General features: G+C 36.8%; 1 protein-coding gene across 3 annotated transcripts in view; it reads left to right on the top strand.

Annotated features, from left to right (window-relative positions):
* Positions 1-19,652, top strand: part of GABRB2 (gamma-aminobutyric acid type A receptor subunit beta2) — a 283,146-nt gene extending 263,494 nt beyond the window's left edge. Inside the window, exons 7-10 of one of the 3 annotated variants that reach the window (XM_083181405.1) lie at positions 348-500; positions 2,058-2,302; positions 2,474-2,575; positions 8,113-19,652. In XM_083181405.1, the coding sequence (XP_083037531.1) occupies positions 348-500; positions 2,058-2,302; positions 2,474-2,575; positions 8,113-8,457 (845 nt within the window). In that variant the 3' untranslated portion in view covers positions 8,458-19,652. The remainder of the gene's footprint in view (positions 1-347; positions 501-2,057; positions 2,303-2,473; positions 2,576-8,112) is intronic. The other 2 variants (XM_083181406.1, XM_083181407.1) reach the window with 2 other exon arrangements.
* The last annotated feature ends 1,321 nt before the right edge of the window (positions 19,653-20,973 follow it).

Below are 20,973 nucleotides of genomic sequence, written 5' to 3'. Positions count from 1 at the left end.
CAGCAATATATTGCTAGCAATATATTGCTGAGCAATATATCTCCCCGTGTGTACGGGGCGTTAGAGTGTACTAGAATAAGGCCCAGTATCACTCACACAGTGAATATACTGTATGCATGCTGCATATCATTTTAATCAACAGAAGCAGCTTGTGCGTACTATTTACTCTGTTTTGCAAATAAGATGCTTTAATAGAAAAAGTCGCAACAAACAGGCCTAGCACTACCGAGTCATGTGTTACGTATAGTGCGACTTGTATCGCATGGAGGATAGATGTCACTGTACAGTGGAATCTGTTATTGCTTGTTGCTGTTTTTTTTTTCCCTCATTACATGTTTTGCTTTCAGGTTCCTATCCAAGATTATCGCTCAGTTTTAAGCTAAAGAGGAACATCGGCTATTTCATCTTGCAGACATACATGCCTTCTATCTTGATCACAATCCTCTCCTGGGTTTCTTTCTGGATCAACTATGATGCCTCGGCTGCTAGGGTTGCCTTAGGTATGACCCAACAGTCAACCCATGGAAATGATTGTTGGCTGAATCGACGTTCTTAACTTAAATTGTACATTTTGTAAATGCAGTTCTGCTGTAAGTAAACCCACTGCTGCCCTATCAGAAGTCTACGGTTATTAGTTTTTGAAGTTTGAAAGTTTGAATTCTCTCTCCTTGCCTTTGAGATAAGCAAAGAACGCAAGTAACTTTGTAACTGGAGCAAGCCATGTTACAATGCACGGGGGTTCAAATGACTTGGAGACAGATAGAGTGGACAAAGTCATAGCCAATCAGCCATAACTGTTATGTTACCGTCTGTGTTTGAAAAATGACAGTTGGTCTGTTTGGCTGGTACTTTATCTCTGAACATTTGATCTTTCTCCAAGGTTTTGTACATAGGTCATGCATTTCATATTCCTGTGTTCAGCATGTGCTTTAAATCTGCATGTTATGAATTAATTTTTTTTCGATCCTAGAGTCAGTTAAATGTTCCTTAATAGCGGCCCTACTCCTGGATCGGCCATGTCTACATGCTTGCTGCCTCCGGTTTTATATGAATAGCTAAATTTCTATAGAGATTATCTATCTGTCTTTATGGTGGCCAGCTAGGTGCAAAAGAACCATCAGACACTGGTTTTCCGTCTCTGCATGCCCGCTTCTAAAGGCTATGGGAGTCATCATACATGCTCAAACAACTCCCATGACTCTCTCATGAGATGGATCCATTCTTTGCATTCGAATGGTCACCCCATCACCATATTAACAGCATTGTAAGACCCGGTCAAAGCAAGGCATTTGGGGCCCCTTCACACCCACTCATGGGAAACAATGTAAACAATATCTCTCCACTTGATTCCATACAGTGAATGGTTGTCAATACTCTGACTGGTGGATAGTTCCAGTCATCCACCAATCAGGATGCTGATAGATGTGCGCTCTTTGGCTGCAGGTTTGAAGGCAGCTAGAGATGCTGGACTCTGATGAATAGAACCAGGCAGCATTCTCTACTGCCTTGCAAGAAGCTCAAGAGGCAGGTGCCTACAACCTGGTCTGCCCAACTCGATGGCCCCTTGGGCAACTGCCTATTGAGCCCATACATTAAGATGGCCCTTGGTCACCCCCGCCAAAAACCTGCATTTCACGCATCTGGAGAAAATAATAGATGGAACGCTTCATAGTACAATAACGTTTTAATGAAAAAGGAATAAATCGCTCATAAATAAAAAGCATAAGTATTCATTTCTTGAACCCCACTGTTCATCAATGTAGGCGCGAATACCACATGATATAAAATAAACACTGGTCACTGCCAGTCTCCTGGCGCCAGGTCATTGGAGTCCTGATGCAGCGTTTGTGTCGATTACACAGGCTGAGCGCTGGCGGGTATCTCTCCTGCCGTATATAGATATATAGTTTTTGATTTAAAAATATGGCATGCGCACACTACAGAATGCATTCTTAATAGTACAAAATATTAAATATTCCATTTATTTTTGCAGTAGTATTTATTTGGCTTTATCAATATGATAATAAATCTAAAATAATATTTTTTTCCCTTTCCAGGAATAACAACTGTTCTGACGATGACCACTATCAACACTCACCTTCGGGAAACACTACCAAAAATCCCATATGTGAAAGCCATTGATATGTATCTAATGGGTTGTTTTGTCTTTGTCTTCATGGCTTTGCTGGAATATGCATTGGTCAACTACATATTTTTTGGTAGGGGGCCACAGAGGCAAAAGAAGGCAGCAGAAAGGGCTGCAAGCGCCAACAATGAACAGCTGCGGATGGAAATTAACAAGGTAAGTCAGTTTATTTTAGGATTATTACATTTAGCAGTAAAATCTTGTCTCCTGGGCTAATACTATGCAATTCTCATCCGCCCCAAGCTTCAGACTTTGTTCTGTTCATCTTCTCTTGTCAAAGTAGACCTCAAAGTGATTTGGAGACAAAACATTTTTGTATTTCTGTAGATCAGAACCCAAGGGGCCAACCCAACTGGCAGAACAATGGAGTTCGAAAGTATGACACTCCTGCAGTACCCAAGAAACTCATCCCAGCCTCTACGGGTAACTGTTAGTCTCCCGATCTTAACATTCTGGAGAACTTAGAGTGAATTAGTGCAAATGCATCAATAAAGCTGATTAGACTGCAACCATTTTGGAGTCTCATTTAGAGTTGGACACATTTTGCACACCGAAGCTTAAATAGAAAAACGACATATGCAATACAAAACTTGTGTGTATACGGTATGTTGAGATTACAGTTTGTTGAGTTTAGTTCATCTCCAGATGCAGTTAGCAGAGGAACGGTAGAACTGGTGCGATGCCAAAAGTATATATTGACTGTACATGCCGCTGTCTACAGAGGAACGGTAGAACTGGTGCGATGCCAAAAGTATATATTGACTGTACATGCCGCTGTCTACAGAGGAACGGTAGAACTGGTGCGATTCCAAAAGTATATATTGACTGTACATGGCGCTATAATTCAGAAGTGCAACTTGATAGTGATAGCAATACAGTAAGTGCCAAAGTCAGGTTACCCTATTTGTACACAATATAAGAATATAATCAAGTGCCATGTACTATACATGAGAGTGAATAGTGTCTTGTCAGCATATAATGAAAATGTTACATCTCCCTTATAAGACCTAAATACAAACACAAAGGAAACAGTGGTGGGTTTTACCTACAGTATAAACTGCAGGCAGGGGCGTAACTAGATATTCGTAGGCCCCGTAGCAAAGGCTTGTAAGGGCCCCCTATTTAGCAACTGATGGAGACAAATGTATGTAAAACATATAACTTAGATAGTAAAGATGAGCCCCCTTTTGCTCTGGGCCCCCTTGCTAGTCACCTGCATTGTGCTGGTGCTGGGGCCACGGTGGGGAGCGGTAGCTCCCCTCCTACAATCAGGTAGGAGTTGCCACTGTATATAACCTAAAATAAATCAAATAAAAACATCTGTTATTTTGCTTGTAAAAATGAAGGAGAATCTTCTTTCCTATCAAAGGAAACATCAATTAAATAATGAAATTAGATGTCCACAAGCTCATATACTAGAGCCACAACACTAATAATTTACATCCTGTTAGCTGCAGAGGCCTAATCACCAACAGCCAATCACAAAAAATATACACTTATCCACGCCACTGTGTACTGTTGCAGCGGGATGCAGTCAAAATCCCTACGGTCAGAATCCCGACAAGGTCAAAATACCGACATTTAAAATCCTGACATGGTCAAAATCTCGACAAGGTCAAAATACCGACGTATAGAATGTAAACAGGTGAAAAAGTCAACACGACTTTCAGTCGACATGTTGCGATGTCGACATGGGTTTTTTCACAGTTTTTTTACCCGACATGTGCCGACAGGCGGTATTTCATGACCTACCATCCACTAGGGCATGGAGGGAGAATAAAATAGTGTGCCAAGCGCAGTGAGGCACTGTGCCCGAAGCATTGTGAGCGAAGCGAGCGATGCGAGGGGCTCCGGTTGACTTCCAACTGTGTCCATGATGACTGTGTTGACATTCGGGTAAAAAAAAAACACATGTTGACCTCGCGACCTGTCGACCGAAAGCCATGTTGACTTTTTCACCTGTCTACATTCTATATGTCGGAATTTTGACCTTGTCGGGATTTTGACCTTGTCGGGATTTTAAATGTTGGTATTTTGACCGTCGGGATTTTGACCGTCGGGATTTCATACCGAATCCGTTGCAGCAGCCTTGCAGTACACACTACGTACTGAAAGACATTTATAACTGCAGACGCCTCCATGCATAATTGTGTTACGGGGACCCTTTTTTCCTTGCACTTAGCTTTTGTACAGAGAGACACAAGACAGCGATATGGAAAATGTATACGCACACATTTGTAGTGCATGCAGTTTGAAAAAAGTATCTTACAGGAAGCAATTGGCACACGTCCAAATCTAAATGAACTCCCTGAAGTCTCTCTCATCCTCAAGGGTTCCTTGTAGAATAAATGTTCTCTGGAAGAAGAACTAATTTTGCAATCAACATTTGACAACGAGAGAGAGTCACCTGGTTGCTAGCGTTTCTTGATGCCACAAATAATATCTGCCCTTGCTATGTACAATTCATAGACGTTTAAAGCTTAATGTACTATATTCAGAAGTGGAACCCAGAACAGTCACTGCATGCATCTTAGAGCTAAATATAAGTATGGAATTATCACATAAGAACCTTATTTTTTGCACATTTCCAAGCTACAGTAAATCGAATTTACCCTTATACTGTATTTCATTTTGTGTAAGACAAAAAATATAATCCTGCTGCATGTTTTCTTGTTATCCATGTAGGGCAGACCTGGACAGTGATACAAATATAGGAACCAGTATAAAGTAGATGTTTGGGGATTGTGCATGCGCATTTCTGCAAATGGTTTAAGGGAGTTGCTCAATCGACGGGCCATCCACTGCGGGGAAGGAGGGTTGGGGCCAGGGCCGCCGAAAGGGGGGAGCTATGGGTACAGCTGTCCAGGGTCCCGGCCTCAGGAGTAGCGCGGGCAGCTTGTGTACCATTAGACAATCAGAGCAGCTGCCGGTACTCGAGCTCTGATTGGCTCACCAGCCGGTGCTGCATTTTAGTTGGACGCAGGCGTCCTGCGATGAAGAAGCCTGTGCTTCGGGACCTACTGCGTTCAGGATGAGTGGAGGGGGGAGCAGGAGTCAGGTGGTAAGTGAAGGGAGGGGGAGGGGAAATAAGGAGGGGGAGATGAGAAGTTGGGGAGATGAGGGAGGGTCCGGAGGGCCCCAGAATTCATAGTGGCAGCCCTGGCCGGGGACGTGTAAAGGGCAGCAGTAATGGAATACCCAGCATTAGTTCAAGTATGGGTGCAGAAATTGTTTACTTTGCATCAGTGCTCAGAGTGCAAATTTACAAGTGGGGTATATAAACCAATCTCCCCCACCACGACCACCAGTTACCTCATACTGTTCTCTGCACTGGGGTGGAGCAGTACAGACTAGAATTCCACACTGGCCGCCAGCAAATCCCGATTTGTGCACCGACTGCCAGTGAATAGAAGGGGCCTCTCTTTGAAATTGGTGCTTACTGTGCACCAGGGTCAAATGCAGACTGCCAGCCAATGAAATACTGCCACTTGGCAATATCTCATTGGCTGGTGGTCTGTAAGACATGATTGGCTCATGCCAGAGTTTAAAAAAGCCGCCCCTTCTTTTGATTGGCAGGATTGGCTGGTGCCATCTTCACACTAAACTGCAGGTCTGCAAGGGGTCCACCAGATATGGTCTGTCTCGGCTCACCTCTCTTCTTTCAAAGACTAAATTTGGGTTTTATACTAAAGTGGCCTAGATTAATTCTGGGAGTTTGACAGCAAAGAACAAATACAACCACATTGTGAAGTAATATCTCAAGTTATTGTGAATTAATATCTGTAAACAATATGACATGATGGCATGCTTGTAATTTGTGTCTTGTTAGGATCACCCAAGTCATTTTTTGGCATTTAAGTTGGAAATAAAATGTGCATAAAATGATGTTGCAGCCAAGGGAATATTTGTTATAGATTCATAATGCATTCATTCTCCCTATAGAACTCCAGTTACGTGTAACCCATTCTATGTTCCTCTACTCTTTTACTTTACATAGACATATGCATGTTAAGCCACATACCCACTAGGCGATATTGTGAAAGGTATCACTCAGAGCGATATAGTTCACACTATCGCCTAGTGTGTATATTCAATATCATTAAAGATGCACATTCCCGCGCATTAATAATGACTCTCTCACTCATCCTGCATGCCATGTGCCAACGAGGAAGATCCTCAGTAATGAGGGCTATGAAGCATAAGTCTCGCTCCCCCCGCCATTGCTCCCTTCCCCCTTTAGCACCGGCAGGTGTGTATGGCTCACTTTGCTTTCCATGCTTTGGGCTTTATTATTCCCAACCGGAGTCCCAATAAAAAAAAAAAATCCAAAGACGCTTGTCGACCTTTGCATATGTCTACCATTGACATGTTGACATTTTGCTTGTGTTGACCTTTTGTCTATGTTGAACATGTGCATGTTGACCTAGATACTGTCGACCTTTACCATAGATTCTACTGTAAGGTTAGAGAACTATTGAAGCAATTCAGACTATAGAAAGTGTAGCAAAAGCAATGCAATCAATTTCTAATGCAATCTAGTAGAGTACATTTGTAACAAAAGATGTGGTTGCTCTATATACGTAAAAACGATGACTATGAATGAAACCATCATTTTGTAACATATTGTACAGTAAATGTAAAATCTACATTGAGGTGTTTTATATATATATATATATATATATATATATATATATATATAGAGAGAGAGAGAGAGAGATAGAGATAGAGAGAGAGAGAGAGAGAGAGAGAGAGAGACGTCAAGTGTAGGCCTGGCACTCCTTCCCTAAGGTCCAACCTCCAAGGTCTTTGCTTTCCGGACAGTAGAAGTATACAGGTATATGGACAGAACTGCGGCACTCAGAGTTTAGTTAAAAAATGCAAGTATATTCAAGACCAACGTTTCAGGTTTTACCCCCTTTGTCAAGGTGAAAAAGTGAATAACTTATTCTCTATTTTCACCTTGACAAAGGGGACAATCCCAAAAACGTTGGTCTTGAATATACTTGCATTGTTTTCACTAAACCCTGAGTGCTGCCAGTTTGTCCATATGTATATATATATATATATATATATATATATATATATATATATATATACACTATGTATGTATATATATATATATATGTATATATATATATATATATATATATATACACTATCACTTTCTAGTCTAGTTTCTAGGCTTAGTACATCTGCCTCAAATGAAGAAATTACATTCTAATCTATGCAATCATTGTGCCCCTTCTCTGGGTTGCAATGGCAAATTGTTGATATTTGAGGTGCTGAAATGTCTTTGTTCTAACCTTTCATGTTGCCCTTCACATGCAACATTTAGGGGTACATTTACTAAACCTTCTAAAAACAAAAAGTGATGTTGCCCATAGCAACCAATTAGATTCTGTCTATCATAATTTCCAGGATGCAATAGAGAAATGACAGAATCTGGTTGGTTAATACAACATCATCTCTTTAAAATTTTAGAAGCTTTAATAAATGTACCCATTAGAATTGAATCTCCCATAAAAGTTTAAGAGAATCCAAAACCCAAATCATAATTTATGTAAAATACATTTTTATATAAACAAAATTGTTAGATTGATTTCAAATTACTTCATTTCATTTTCTATTTTACTTTCATAGCAAGCGGTCATGTGTTTTATCTTTTTTTCTGCTAGCAGGCTAATCCTAATATCTTTCAATTTATGTGTTCCTCTGTTAACATGTTACATTTGCATACTACATTGAACAATGGGGCAAATGTAACTGAGATCATCGTCAGGTTCTGTATGAGTCTGCCCAATGTTTTAATGTAGCAATCATTGAAAATCAGGTTTTTAAAACATTGGGTAGACTCACCGATGCCTGCAGTTCATGATTTGCTACATTTACCCCAATATCTTTGTTGCTAAAAAAAAAATTGCATTAAATGCCCAGGCACCAAATTTTTCTTTCCCCTTGCTTTTTAGATGGATCCACATGAAAATATTTTACTAAGCACGCTCGAAATTAAAAATGAGATGGCTGCATCAGAAGCTGTGATGGGCCTTGGGGATCCAAGAAGCACGATGCTGGCATACGATACTTCCAGTATCCAATACCGGAAAGCTGGGTTACCCAGACACAGCTTTGGAAGGAATGCCTTAGAACGACATGTTCAAAAAAAAAGCAGACTACGGAGACGTGCTTCCCAGTTGAAAATAACCATCCCTGACTTGACTGATGTAAACGCCATAGACAGATGGTCACGCATGATCTTTCCTGTGGTCTTTTCATTCTTCAATATTGTTTACTGGCTCTATTACGTCAACTAAGACTAAATGCCATACAGTATACAAGAACTGGATGCCTGTTCAGTTTATGTGTGGAACCGGAAGTGGGGCTTAGACAAAACATATTCAGGACACAAGCTATTTTAAAACACCTTAGTTGCTGGCACTTTCCACCTTAGAGTCTGTTGTACAAATTCAAACTCATTAGATGTATGATAATACTATTCCATCTTCCTTATAACATTTATTTGTATCTGTCCATGACAAGAGTTTTTTTTCCACTGCATTCAGGAGAGAGCTAAATCAACAACAAGCATATACAGTACGATATGCCTCGATTAACATGATTAACCAACACAATAAAAGAAATATATTAGTTTTGGATGGAACTGAAGAAGTTATTACATAGTTCTAAAGCCTACCTTAGATGTTTCATTTACTTGATCTGCTGTGAATAGAATTTTTATAGGGGGAAATTCCACTAGATTAGCATTCTTCAAACAAACTGAGAAGTACAGTATGATCATGTCAGAATAGGGTTGTTACCACTCTCGGGAAACCCGGTGGATTCACCAAATGCTGCATCCAAGGTAATTCGGATTTTTCCTCAACCAACTCTGCAGATAAAGAACATTCCTAGGTTGATTTGCATCTATTTGGTAGATTTTCATTTCAACAGTTATGCTTTTTTTGCAATGAAACTTGAGGTATTTATGTCAACATAATAGCACATATATTTGCTTTAGCAGATATTTTACTTTCAGTACTAATTTACTTTTCTGCATTCATGGACTTCAAAGACGTTGAACGTTCGAAATACCATTGACCAATACTTGCATTTACCCTTTCTAGAATTAATTGCATTGTTTATTGTACTGCATAGTTGCACTTTTAGTTATTCAAACCAATGTTTTACATTTTTAATTGACTAGGTAACTTTTACATATTTATGTCAATTAAATAACCACTGCCTAAATGTAACATTAATTAATTCATAAGATCAACTGATGTGCTTTAATAAGCATACGATTCATTTTAGCCTAAATCATTAAAGCATGAAAAAAATCATATTATACATAAATAATAATCAGAGGCTTCAAAAAAGATTTCTGAACTACTAATTTAGCTTCCTATGGGACATATTCAACATTACTTGCTGCAAAAGTAATTGTTTCTTATCATATATTGTGGTAATAAGAAATTAATGTTGAGGCAAATTATCATTCTGCTCTTGCTGGGGCAATTGCGCTGAAAAGCTTGCCTAATGAAAATACATTGGGCCACACGTGCAAGTGAAGGCTATCACAGTGGTCTCTAATACAATGTTGAAGGCCATACTCTACAGATGTCTAATATGGCGTTAGCTAGCAAGGGATCAAGATCTGAGGAGTTCTATAAATTGAAGAAGACTGCACCCCTCATTGTAAAGAGACTGTGGTTTCCTGCATTATCTAGCTCAGCGGTTCTCAAATTGTGGGTCTTGACCCCAAAGTGCATCCCGACCTTCTCAGTATGGGATCACGACTCCATTTTGCTGACCATCAGGCTGATGACTTTTCTTATCTCATTCAGTGATTCAAGGAGTCTGAAAAATCTGTTGAATTGTCTGTTATGTTAGCATTCAGGGGTACACCCCATAACCACTATTTAGCCCAAAGTTGAAACAAAGTAAATGATATCATTGGGGATAGCACATTTAGACCATACCATCTAACGGGTCCTGTAAAAGGTTAAACTTGATGAACGTAAGTCTTTTTTCAGACTCAACTACTATGTTACTATGTATCTTACTATTATACATGGACAATGCGGTAACTGTACCTCTTGGTCATGGTATTCCAAAGACGATTTAGAAAATGTGTTCATTGTCAACTTCATTAGTCAGCACAAGCCATTCGTTTATATTGTATTGTACTTGGGAAACTTGGGAAATCATATTTTTCATAGAAAGCATGTATACACTTTACGCTACTAGAATGTAGATTTAGAACACAAATGGGGGGTGGGGGGGTCAGAATGTAATCTCATGAATAGAATGTACACGGTGTAGCTAATCTGTTTCTTTTACCAAGTGCTACTGTACGTATGTAAGAGCTTTGCCTGCTTTGTTGAGAAAAGGGACTGTATCAGCTCCTTAAATATTGCATGCTAGCATTATTAGAGGGCTCTGTGTATAGGGTATGAAATGTAACAAGTATTGTACGGCACACGAGGACATTTTTCAGCATGGTTCAGAATCACCTTTACTTGCTTCTTGCTTACATGCCAGATTCATGCACATACGGGCTTGCATTTCATGTAAGAAAATGACAAAAAGTTATGCTATGTTTTTGAATGCTGGCGTCAAATATGCCATATATTTTTTACTTGCCTTAAAAGAAGAAATCTATTGCTAAATTACTACATGGAGGAAGTTTTGAATTGCGACAAAACGTAACCTTCATGTTTTGTCATTTTGATTCACGGTCAACAGGGACGTTTTCCGCTATAGCTTACAATGGGAGTGGTACCATATTATGATGCAGTAGGGTTCTTACTAGGCCCACTGTAAAATAAAAATTGATCCTCGATAGCTGTATATATATCTGTGTTTATATACAGGAGGATTTAAAGGTAGAACTGTAGCGGCAATTGTCCTAGTCCTCTGGGAATAACTGCCCATCACTGTTTCTGTTCCAGATCTAAATTTATAAATTTAAATTTATAAATCTTCATTCTATATAATTAGAATTTTCTTGTAAAACAAAATATTAAACCAGGTTTAATTTTTCGTTCGCTATGGGGGGGGGGGCTTTTGAATCTTGTGCGCTCTTTTCACCAGGGGATTTAGTGATCGCAACCTATTCAATGCTGCTGTTTCTGACAGCATTGGAGACAGATTCCTAAAAACACAGATCCGACTTTAAAAAAAGTTGGAATTCATGGATGTTTTTATGAAAATCTGTGGCCGTTTTTCGCGGACACGCCCACTTTCCGAGACTCGACAGCCAGAACATTGAGTTCCAGCTGAGTTACAGTCAAGCTGAATGAAAATGGCCCAGGATTCTGACTGACGGAATGTTCCGACAGTTGGAATACCGGAATGATTACCCCCTATAGGTTGTTGTTTACACCAATGTTCTCCTTTCTAATGATAACCAAATTTTTATTTATTGTATCTAAATGTTTACATATCAATGACAAAATTATGTTTTCATGTCTCTTTAGCCATAGATTTCTGTACTATAACCTCAAGTTAAATGTTCAGATGTTCAGGCAGCTTGCTGATTATCAAATGTTCATACAGTACATACAGTAATATCATGGTAAAAAAAGCAATGACTAGTTGCAACCCGGTCATATACCAACAGTCTCAGAGAAAGGGTTGCTTGCTGCATGCTTACTTTGCCTCATGATATTATGTAGATCAAACTCTGTTGCATACTACAATATTCATAAGGCTTTATCATGACATGATTTTATTTGAGGTTATGATGAGTGGTTAAACTAAATCTGGATTTGTAGTGGATCACAAAATTGTTGAAAGCCTTAAAATAAAATCTGTATATTTAATTTATTTAGGCTGTAGCACACATAGGTAGACTAAATTATAGGAATTCTACTGAATATAGATACAGAATTTAATTTAGTGTTGCTTGAGGCCACTTTCTGCTTTTTTTTTTTCAGAAAAAGCTGGACCAATCAAAATAACAATATACGTACATACACAGCCATATTGTAAGGGAAACATGTAACTGTCTTCCTAGTCATTCAGGCAGAAAGTAAATGCATTGGCATAAATAAATGTCAAAACTTTATTGCTAGCAAAATCTTTGCGCAATCTGACAATCCAGCAAATAAGGTGTTTTTGAATGTCAAGGTCGGAGGCGGAGCTTAATACCATTCAGTGTTTTTGGTGGGTTTGCAACATGTTGCAGAGCAATATGTTAATGACCCCTCCAAATGTAAAGTTAAGTTATTGACTTATTTTAAGGTACAGCTTTAAAGATATCTTTGAGATGTGTCTGTAAATACTTACTGTAAATGACTGCTAGCAAGTATGATAGTATGCATTTCCTGATCTAAGCATCACGTGTCTGTGTTTCCATGACGAATGCTCTGTTTATATTTAATACAAATGCAGGGTATTTATTGGGTAAATTATTTTACAATGTCTATAGATATATCCTTTCTCATTCTTAAATATATAAATATATATAAATATAAATGTCTTTAAAGAGGTTATAAAATTATAGAGCATTTTTACATTAATTATAGAGCATAACTATTAACATTTATGAGGAAAAAGCACAAATTACATAGCAGTAATTTAATCACTTACATGAAAGAGCAACTCTATTGAACAATCATAATTTATTTGTACACGGTTCTGGAAGGGTGTAAAATTCAGTGTCACATCTCAATTAAGTTTGCAGTACTTGAAATTTAGCTACAAGTAGGTGAATAATACACATATTAAATGTGTATATGTACTAAAATGGTGGATGATCACAGGAATAAGCTAATACCAATTTTTTATGGTTCAATTAATACAGGAAAATTTACGTTTGTGATTTTTTTTTGGGGGGGGGGGAATTAAACATTATGTCTTGTAAATCAGACATTCTAGGCTGCATCCTATAAATATAAAATACCACATTGGACGTTAGTACTGTAGAAAACCCTTTGCGTCACACATTAGACGAATAAACTCATTGCTTGTCTATTTCCTATTTTTTATAACAATGCTGATAAACAGTCAAATGAACAATACATAAAACTTGTTAAACTACCAAGAGAAGCAAAAACATGAAGATTTTTAGAAATTAAGTCATGTAAGTGTTATATATATATATGAAAATACACTGATGTAGTGATGCATAACATTTTGCTACATGTACATAGGTCATAGATGTGAGCATTCATTAAAGTTGACCGTTTGTAAATATTCTCAGAACTTTCTAAAAACATTTTTAAATTCTTATTTGTACATAATGGCAAGGGAAACAATACTATAGTACAGATAAAGTGTTATAGCTTACTTGTAAATAATGAAAACCGCTTTAATTTATTTGATATTTTGTGTTCTCACCTTGATTTGCAAAGAAACTGTTTTGCTTTAGTAATTTGGATACTATTTTGCTTATTATTTTATTTTATTTCTAAGAGCTGGGCTTTTCCTTAGACCCAAGGTTATGAATGGATATTGTATTTTTTTAGCAACACAATAATCCACACTAGTAGAATGTTAGCAGGTCTATGAATTCACATTTGTGCCATGTATGTCAGGGGATTATTACTGTAACAAACTGTGTACATAAAAGATTTCCATCCAGATTAAATACAAAAGAATCTAGTAATATCGGCATTTGGAAGAATGATACTGTATGATATAAACAATTTAATTATCTAATGACTAAAAACCATTTCCACTAGACCCCAAGTACGCTGCCTTGAAGTAATCCATGACTCCACCCTCTCCTTCAACCTATACGTGCTACTTGGAGTCTCATTTCCCCACTGGTGATCTCTAGACTTGACTATTGTATCTTCCTATCTGGTCTCCCTGACTCCCACCTTTCTTCACTTTCTTCACGCTTGGTCATTAGGAGAATATGCTTCTGTTCTCCTACTGGCCCTCTGTTCAGAATCCAGCTCAAGTCTCTCACACTCAGTTACAAAGCCATTCCTGAATCCTATCCCATTTACTATCTCATCTGCCATCTTCACTCCAGAAATAAATGCTACCTCTCCTAGCAATTGATTACTTTCTCCAAATCCCGCCTCCTAAACATCATCCACACTGGTTCCTACCACTACAACCTTTCCTCACTCCCAATCAGACTCTCCACCTCTATATAAAACTTCAAATGGGTTTTTGAAGACCCAGCTCAGCAATTCCACTCAGCTCTCATACTATCTGCTCCATGCTTACTGTCTACCCCATCTGTGTTACCCCTGTCTGTCTGGCCCTCCCCTTTAGAATGTAAGCTCTCATGAGCGAGGCTCTCTTTCCTCATATTCTTTACTTCTTATCATCTACTCGATACTCCCTACAATGGCACCTAACCCTTAGGTTTTGCCACCTTTCTGCTTTTTTAAGTGTTATGAATGTAGACACAGCAATCTTTATAAGCCATGTACTTCTACAATGTCCATGTTCTACAATGTCTTGTATTGTAAGTCATTGTTTTCATGATTTATCATATGTTTATATACTTTGTAAGGTGCTGTGGAACCCTTGTGGGGCCATATAAATAATAGCTGACAATGATAATAATAATAATGATGATATTTATTATTCTATAAGCTACATGACTTCACAAAAAACAACATTCCTTTCATTTATACGAATTACATATTTTAGAATACTAAGACTCATGGTCTTCCAAAGCAAGATCCTCAAAAACTTATTTTAGAATAAAAATGCATTATGATTTCTTACAGAAATAGATTTAATAATTGACTTGTGCAAGTATGTGCCTTAATACCTTTGTCTTTTAGCTTTTAGTTATTTTTTTCTGCAAGCTCTTCTCTAAAAAAGTATTTCTTAAAATAAAATTTGGGACATGGGTCACAAAGGCTATTGTTTGATATTAGTCCTTTAATTATTGATTATCGTACCTTTAGCATCGTTAAGTTGTTCAAGTAAATAAATTAGTTACATTTTAATAATAATCATATAATCATTTAAAATAAATAATTACCTTTAGCTAAAATATTTTTTTTTTATGTAGGACTAAACATTGGGTTGCTAAGCTAATTTTCAGAAATTATTCAGTCCTAGAGACAGAGCAAAATATTATTGATTCTAAGCAAATATTCTACTGCCAAAAAACCCATGTTTTAAATAAAATGTTACAAATATTTTGATGTGCAATTTCTAATTATTAGATGAATAGCAAAGATAGCATAGCACCACATCAAATATAATTTTTAGATATTTTTCAAATATATTTACAATTGTACTGGCCCTTTGTACAATGGAACACAATATTTAAACTGCTATTTAATATTGATTTAATTTCCCATTGATTTACTATTACAGTACTATTTGATTTAGTATATTTAGTTGACCATGAGGTTTTAGAAAATATTTAAGGAGTAGTGGCTAGAATATGGTGACTAGAATATGGCTAGAATATGGTTATGCATTAAAACAAAGGCTGTAATATATATATATATATATATATATATATATATATATATATATATATATATATAATAAATATATAAATAATATAAATATATATTAAAAAGGTATTTTTTTAAAACATTTAGCAGTACAAATTTGATATACCAGATAAATTAAATTCTAGAGTTTATATATTATATAGAAGATTCCATAATAATTGTAAAAATGCAATAGCCAACAGAAGATTCATACTAAAGTGCACCCCCAAAATTACTAAAATAGGCGAATAGATGGTTAACAAAAAGGATGATGATGATGACAAAGTCAGTTGCTCATATATAAGGGAGTGCAGCTAAAATAGTATATTCAGTAAGTGGGTGCATTCTTCATCAGATTACGAGTGCTTCTGTATATCAACGCTTCTTGGAAACCCTTAAAGACCATGTCCAACTATGCTGTTGCTTTTAACTTATTACTGAAAAGCAATGTCATCTCTGTAAGGCATACTATAAGTATATAAAATACAAGTCTATGACATTTTTTTTTTTAATTACATTTCTAATAAATAAAACTATGCATACTTTAGTGGAAATAGAATGCCCTTTACTTTTTCAGCTGGTCTTATTGAATCCCCAGATATCATTTTACAGATCTTTTCACATGCTTCTATTTAGAGTCCTTACCATCCAAGGACAGAAAAAACTGATATTGTAATTGTTCAATCTTTCTTACAGGCAATGTGACAATCCTGAATTCATTTTTTTTTTACTAAATCATTGGCAAGAAACATGTTTTGGTACTGATGCGAACAAGTAGTAAAGTTGCTATGTTTCAGGATAGGGTTTGATTATGAACCCTTAATTTTTAAAACTGGACCATTTTTATAGAGTTATACAGTATCATTCACTTTTATACATTATATGATTTAAGATCTTAAAACAACTTGTGTTCAAGTTCAATCATTTCTGATTTAGAGCAGTATAAATGTTATGAGAAAAACATGGACATTAAATGAGCCAGAAATTAGGAATGTGCATGGTGATTTAGATCTTTAAATGCTTCCAGTTCTGCAAGATGGTATATGCAACAGGATGATATAAGGCATGTACAGTATTAAACATAATTGTGTCCATCTTTGCATCGATGGCCAGCTACAAATTACATGCAGCTATTGGACATAGGCAGTGGAATAGTGATTACTTGATAACACCCCCATAGCTGTCACTTTACTACATCTGATAGCAATAGGCATGTGCTGGTTCTTGGGCAAAATGACTGTAAACATATGGAATCAATATACCAACAGTAATCAATTCATAACACAAAACATAATTTATCTGCAAGAACCACCAACTCTTAATTCCAAAATATCATCAATGGCTAAGAATATGCAGGCAAAACACCCCTGTGGAATTGAAATCACTTAATGTGACCTTATTGAATCTGCCACTCTTTTATGGCTGTTTAAGTCAATGGCTGACAAATTTTGCCTAGTACATACAAAACCCGTCAAACAGCCTCTTGAATCACGCAGTCAAAGAGAATGCTGTACTGTATGTCTGCGGAAGAGGGAATCAACAGTCATATCAACCTATTGAGGCAGCACTTAAACATTTGTCGCCATCTACTTAAGCTCTTTGATTTGTATTGGACAGACACCTAAATAAAGTACTGAATACCTGTCACTCTGAAGCATGTACTGCTGCTAATACCTGGGAGTTGTTTGTGTACCAACCCATATGTACTAAGGGGTTATTCAGTTTGGATCACATGAGTGATCCAACCCACAGTTTATTCAGTGTGACTGCGGGTTTATCCTCATAAAAAAGCCTACGGTACAGTCTTTCCGAGAAAAACACTGTTAGATTCTGTTTCTTTTTGTTTTTTATGGGTTGATATTACTAAAGGATAAAAAATAGGATTTCTAGATGGGCCAAGTAGTTATCTACCATAAAAATCAATGTTTGTTTGTTTCATATCAGAACTGGTTTTGCCACTTACTGTACATTGACAATAAATAATATTATCTGGTCATGTGCCACCAACCCCTGGAACCCCTGTATGTGTTCTGTGAACCCCAGAGTGCCACATCACCCAATTTTGGAATCACTGCCATAGCAGTCACAATACGATCCTGTATCCACGTTGGAGTTGTATTTTAGAAGAATGTAGTCAGCCTAGTTAAGCAACAGATCTGAATTTTGTATGATTCACAGATCCATTTTCAGTTCAGCTAAAGGCAAACATTTCTACTGTACCTTTTGATTTTAATCCATTAACCATGGGAAAACTGATAGGTAAAGATGTTCATACGAATATCAATTTATTAAAACTCAATCTGGATGGAAACTTTTATCTTTGCAGTTCTTTAACCACTGACACATGTTTTATTTGCATGGGTGTTTATGCAATCATGGTGTACTGCTTGTTTTGTATATATATATTTTGACTGTAATTAAGTCAATTGTGGATGTAGAACATTTCCAAAAAGTACTTTTAATTGTTAGTAAAGAATGTGATTTTTTTTCTCTGTCAATATCAGTAAATCGCCAAGGTGTGAAATGATAAAGATTAACTTTATAGCATTGCTCTGTTTCACAGACACAACACTACAGCTATCAGTGAAAGATTCAAAATGGCTGAATTAAGTAGTAGCCATAGGACCCCTATAGACAATTTCTTAATTTCACTGGCATAAACCATGAAATATAAATATATCAACATACAGATACAGTACTTCTGCATCCTCAGGTAGAAAATTACATGCAATGCTATCTTACATTTTCTTTAAGTCTTCCTTCCTTCAAAAGCGCTACTGTCATTTTGTTCTATCAATCCACATATACTAATAAAGATGTAGCTGAAAAGGTGCATCTAATATTTGGGTCTTATACTCTCCGTATTGCTACAGTATATAAATTCCCTACCTGGGATTTTAGACCCAGTTCAATCCCGGGTTTTTAAAAACCCTGGGTCCATTGCGGGATTTTAGTCTTCTAAAATCCCGGGTAGAGCCATTCAGACATACTCTAGTCCCGGGATTGTGCGCGTGCACGTGAAAAATCCTGGGATTTTGCCGTATGTCTGAAAGGGGTATAAGTTAGACCACTTATTGATAAATGGGCCCCTATATTACAAAACTTCTGTTCCACAAAGGGGTATGTACCTTTATTAAGCACATACAGTACAGACACACAATGAATCACGTGAGCACAATCAGTATTATCTTTCCTTTGGAAAAACCCAGGCAAAATGCTTGTTTCTATTAAATGATACAAGATAAAAAATATTTTGCATCAATATGTATGTAAATTTGTTTTATTAAACATAATAAAATTATCTAGCAAACTGGTGTCAACCAATTTAAATAAAGAAGTGGGCTTCCATATTTTAATGTTCTTATAATTACTTTGCAGCAGTAAAAAAGAAGCTCTATTACAGACAAATAAAATAAACATTTATTTGACAAATTCATATTTTGCCTTCACCTGAAAATTTAATTTTGTAATTAGTAAAATTACTTTTTTTTTTTTTTTTCATTTTAGGCTTGGTAATTTATGCATTTATTATTTTACAGCTATTATATTTTATTTTCCAATGTTTCTGTTTCTTCTTTTTTACTATATAATGAAATGCAATAATCAAAGTATTTTGAATTAATTTGTAAAAGAAAGTATTAAAATCCTACTGCACCATTTCAAGATAATTATGTCTTGGAAAGACAAAAATACCTTAGTCCTAAAACACTTTAACAACTGTATACAAAGTATTCCAAAGTATGTTAAAACAGTTGGAAATGATTTATATCCACATTGCTTTGTTACAGCAGCATTCATCAGCCTTATAGATTACATTTTAACCTTTCTTATATGCACATAATACATTTTGCAATGGTTTGGTACAGAAAAACTCTAATAGAAACTAGATTCCAATTTAGTCTTTATAAAAAAAGGCTGCCAACCTCATAAAATATGAGGTAGTAAACATATGATTGTAAATGAGAAGCGCATAAAAGATATTTTCTTGAATTTCTTGCAAACAGTTGCAGCATGTAAATATATAACAATGTTGGCTAGTGTGTACTTCTTGAATTCAAAGATATAAATAAAGGACTAAATTAAAAGTGGTATTGTACTGTCCTTCATTAAAATGTTCCCTATGGATTTTTGGGGGATATATACTGTATGGCAAGTGTGGTAGAATCCTGGTTGTATACATATATGCTGTATGTATATATATATATATTTATAACTCCACTTGTGAAGTGTCTTTATTCAAGCGAGTGCCGCCCCACAAACTTATATATATATATATATATATATATATATATAAACAATATCTAAAATGGTGCTATATATTAATGACGGACGCTTAAAAACATGATGTTCCCTACTAGTAGGAACATACAATCAACCTTCAACCTGTTTTCTAGCTGCCAATTTTCCTGAAACTATTTATACATACACAACGTGCAATTGTTTCAGAATTAAAAATATTTATTAAAAAGTTCAATATAAAACTTTTCACGGCTCCTTGTAGCTGGAGTAATTCTTGACGTTTAACAGTTATTGACAGTCATAAATGTAGCATACCCAACGCGTTTTGTTTCAACAATAAACTTCATCAGGGGTAACAAAAATTAGATCTTATCTCTAATCATAAAGAAGAATGCAACCAAGAACTTCTGAAAATCCCAAAAACTGGACAATGGAACACAAGCAAGGGTTAAACAGTAAACATGATTATACTCAAGTGAACAAAAACACCCACAATTTCCCCAACAGCCCCCATGTTCACTTTCAAGCAGTACCCCCATTTCCAGCCCATTCCGTCATTAACACACACATAAGGTCGACACACACCATGTCGACCACTTCCTGAACTTGCAATTCCATGTAGAGCCACTAGACTGCCACACATCATGCAGCATCTGACTCTCAGCGTACTAACATGGGCACAAGTTCTACATAATATATGTTGACCTTTTCCATAAGCCAGCACACCTGAAAGCACTTAATGAATCTGATTGTATACAGATTACTGGTGCATCCACACACCTGATGCTCTGCAGTCACATGCACCAATGAACTCCACTCATCAGCACTTCTCATCATATGCACCAATGAACTCTGCTCATCAGCACTTGTCATCAGATGGACAGCAACAACACCCAATGGACGCCCGCCTCCAAGGGGCGTATCCCACAAACAAACCCTCATAAAAACACTTCAGCAAAGCAGCTCAGTTATCCTTGAAAAAGACCCCAGCGGGGTTGAAACACGTTGGACAGCACCTCATACACAGCCATCTACAACAAGCCTCCTCCCCTCTGGGAGTGCAGCCCGAGTTACTCCAGAGATCAGGAGCACCCGGCGAACGCAAGCCAGCGGGACCCGGAAGTACTTCTGTCTCTGTTGAAGCGACGCGGTTACTAACTGGTGATC

Source organism: Crinia signifera, chromosome 4 (assembly GCF_055691185.1).
Source record: "Crinia signifera chromosome 4, ASM5569118v1, whole genome shotgun sequence".
In the NCBI taxonomy this organism is placed as follows: domain Eukaryota; kingdom Metazoa; phylum Chordata; class Amphibia; order Anura; family Myobatrachidae; genus Crinia; species Crinia signifera.
This window is presented reverse-complemented; position numbering and strand designations above follow the sequence as displayed.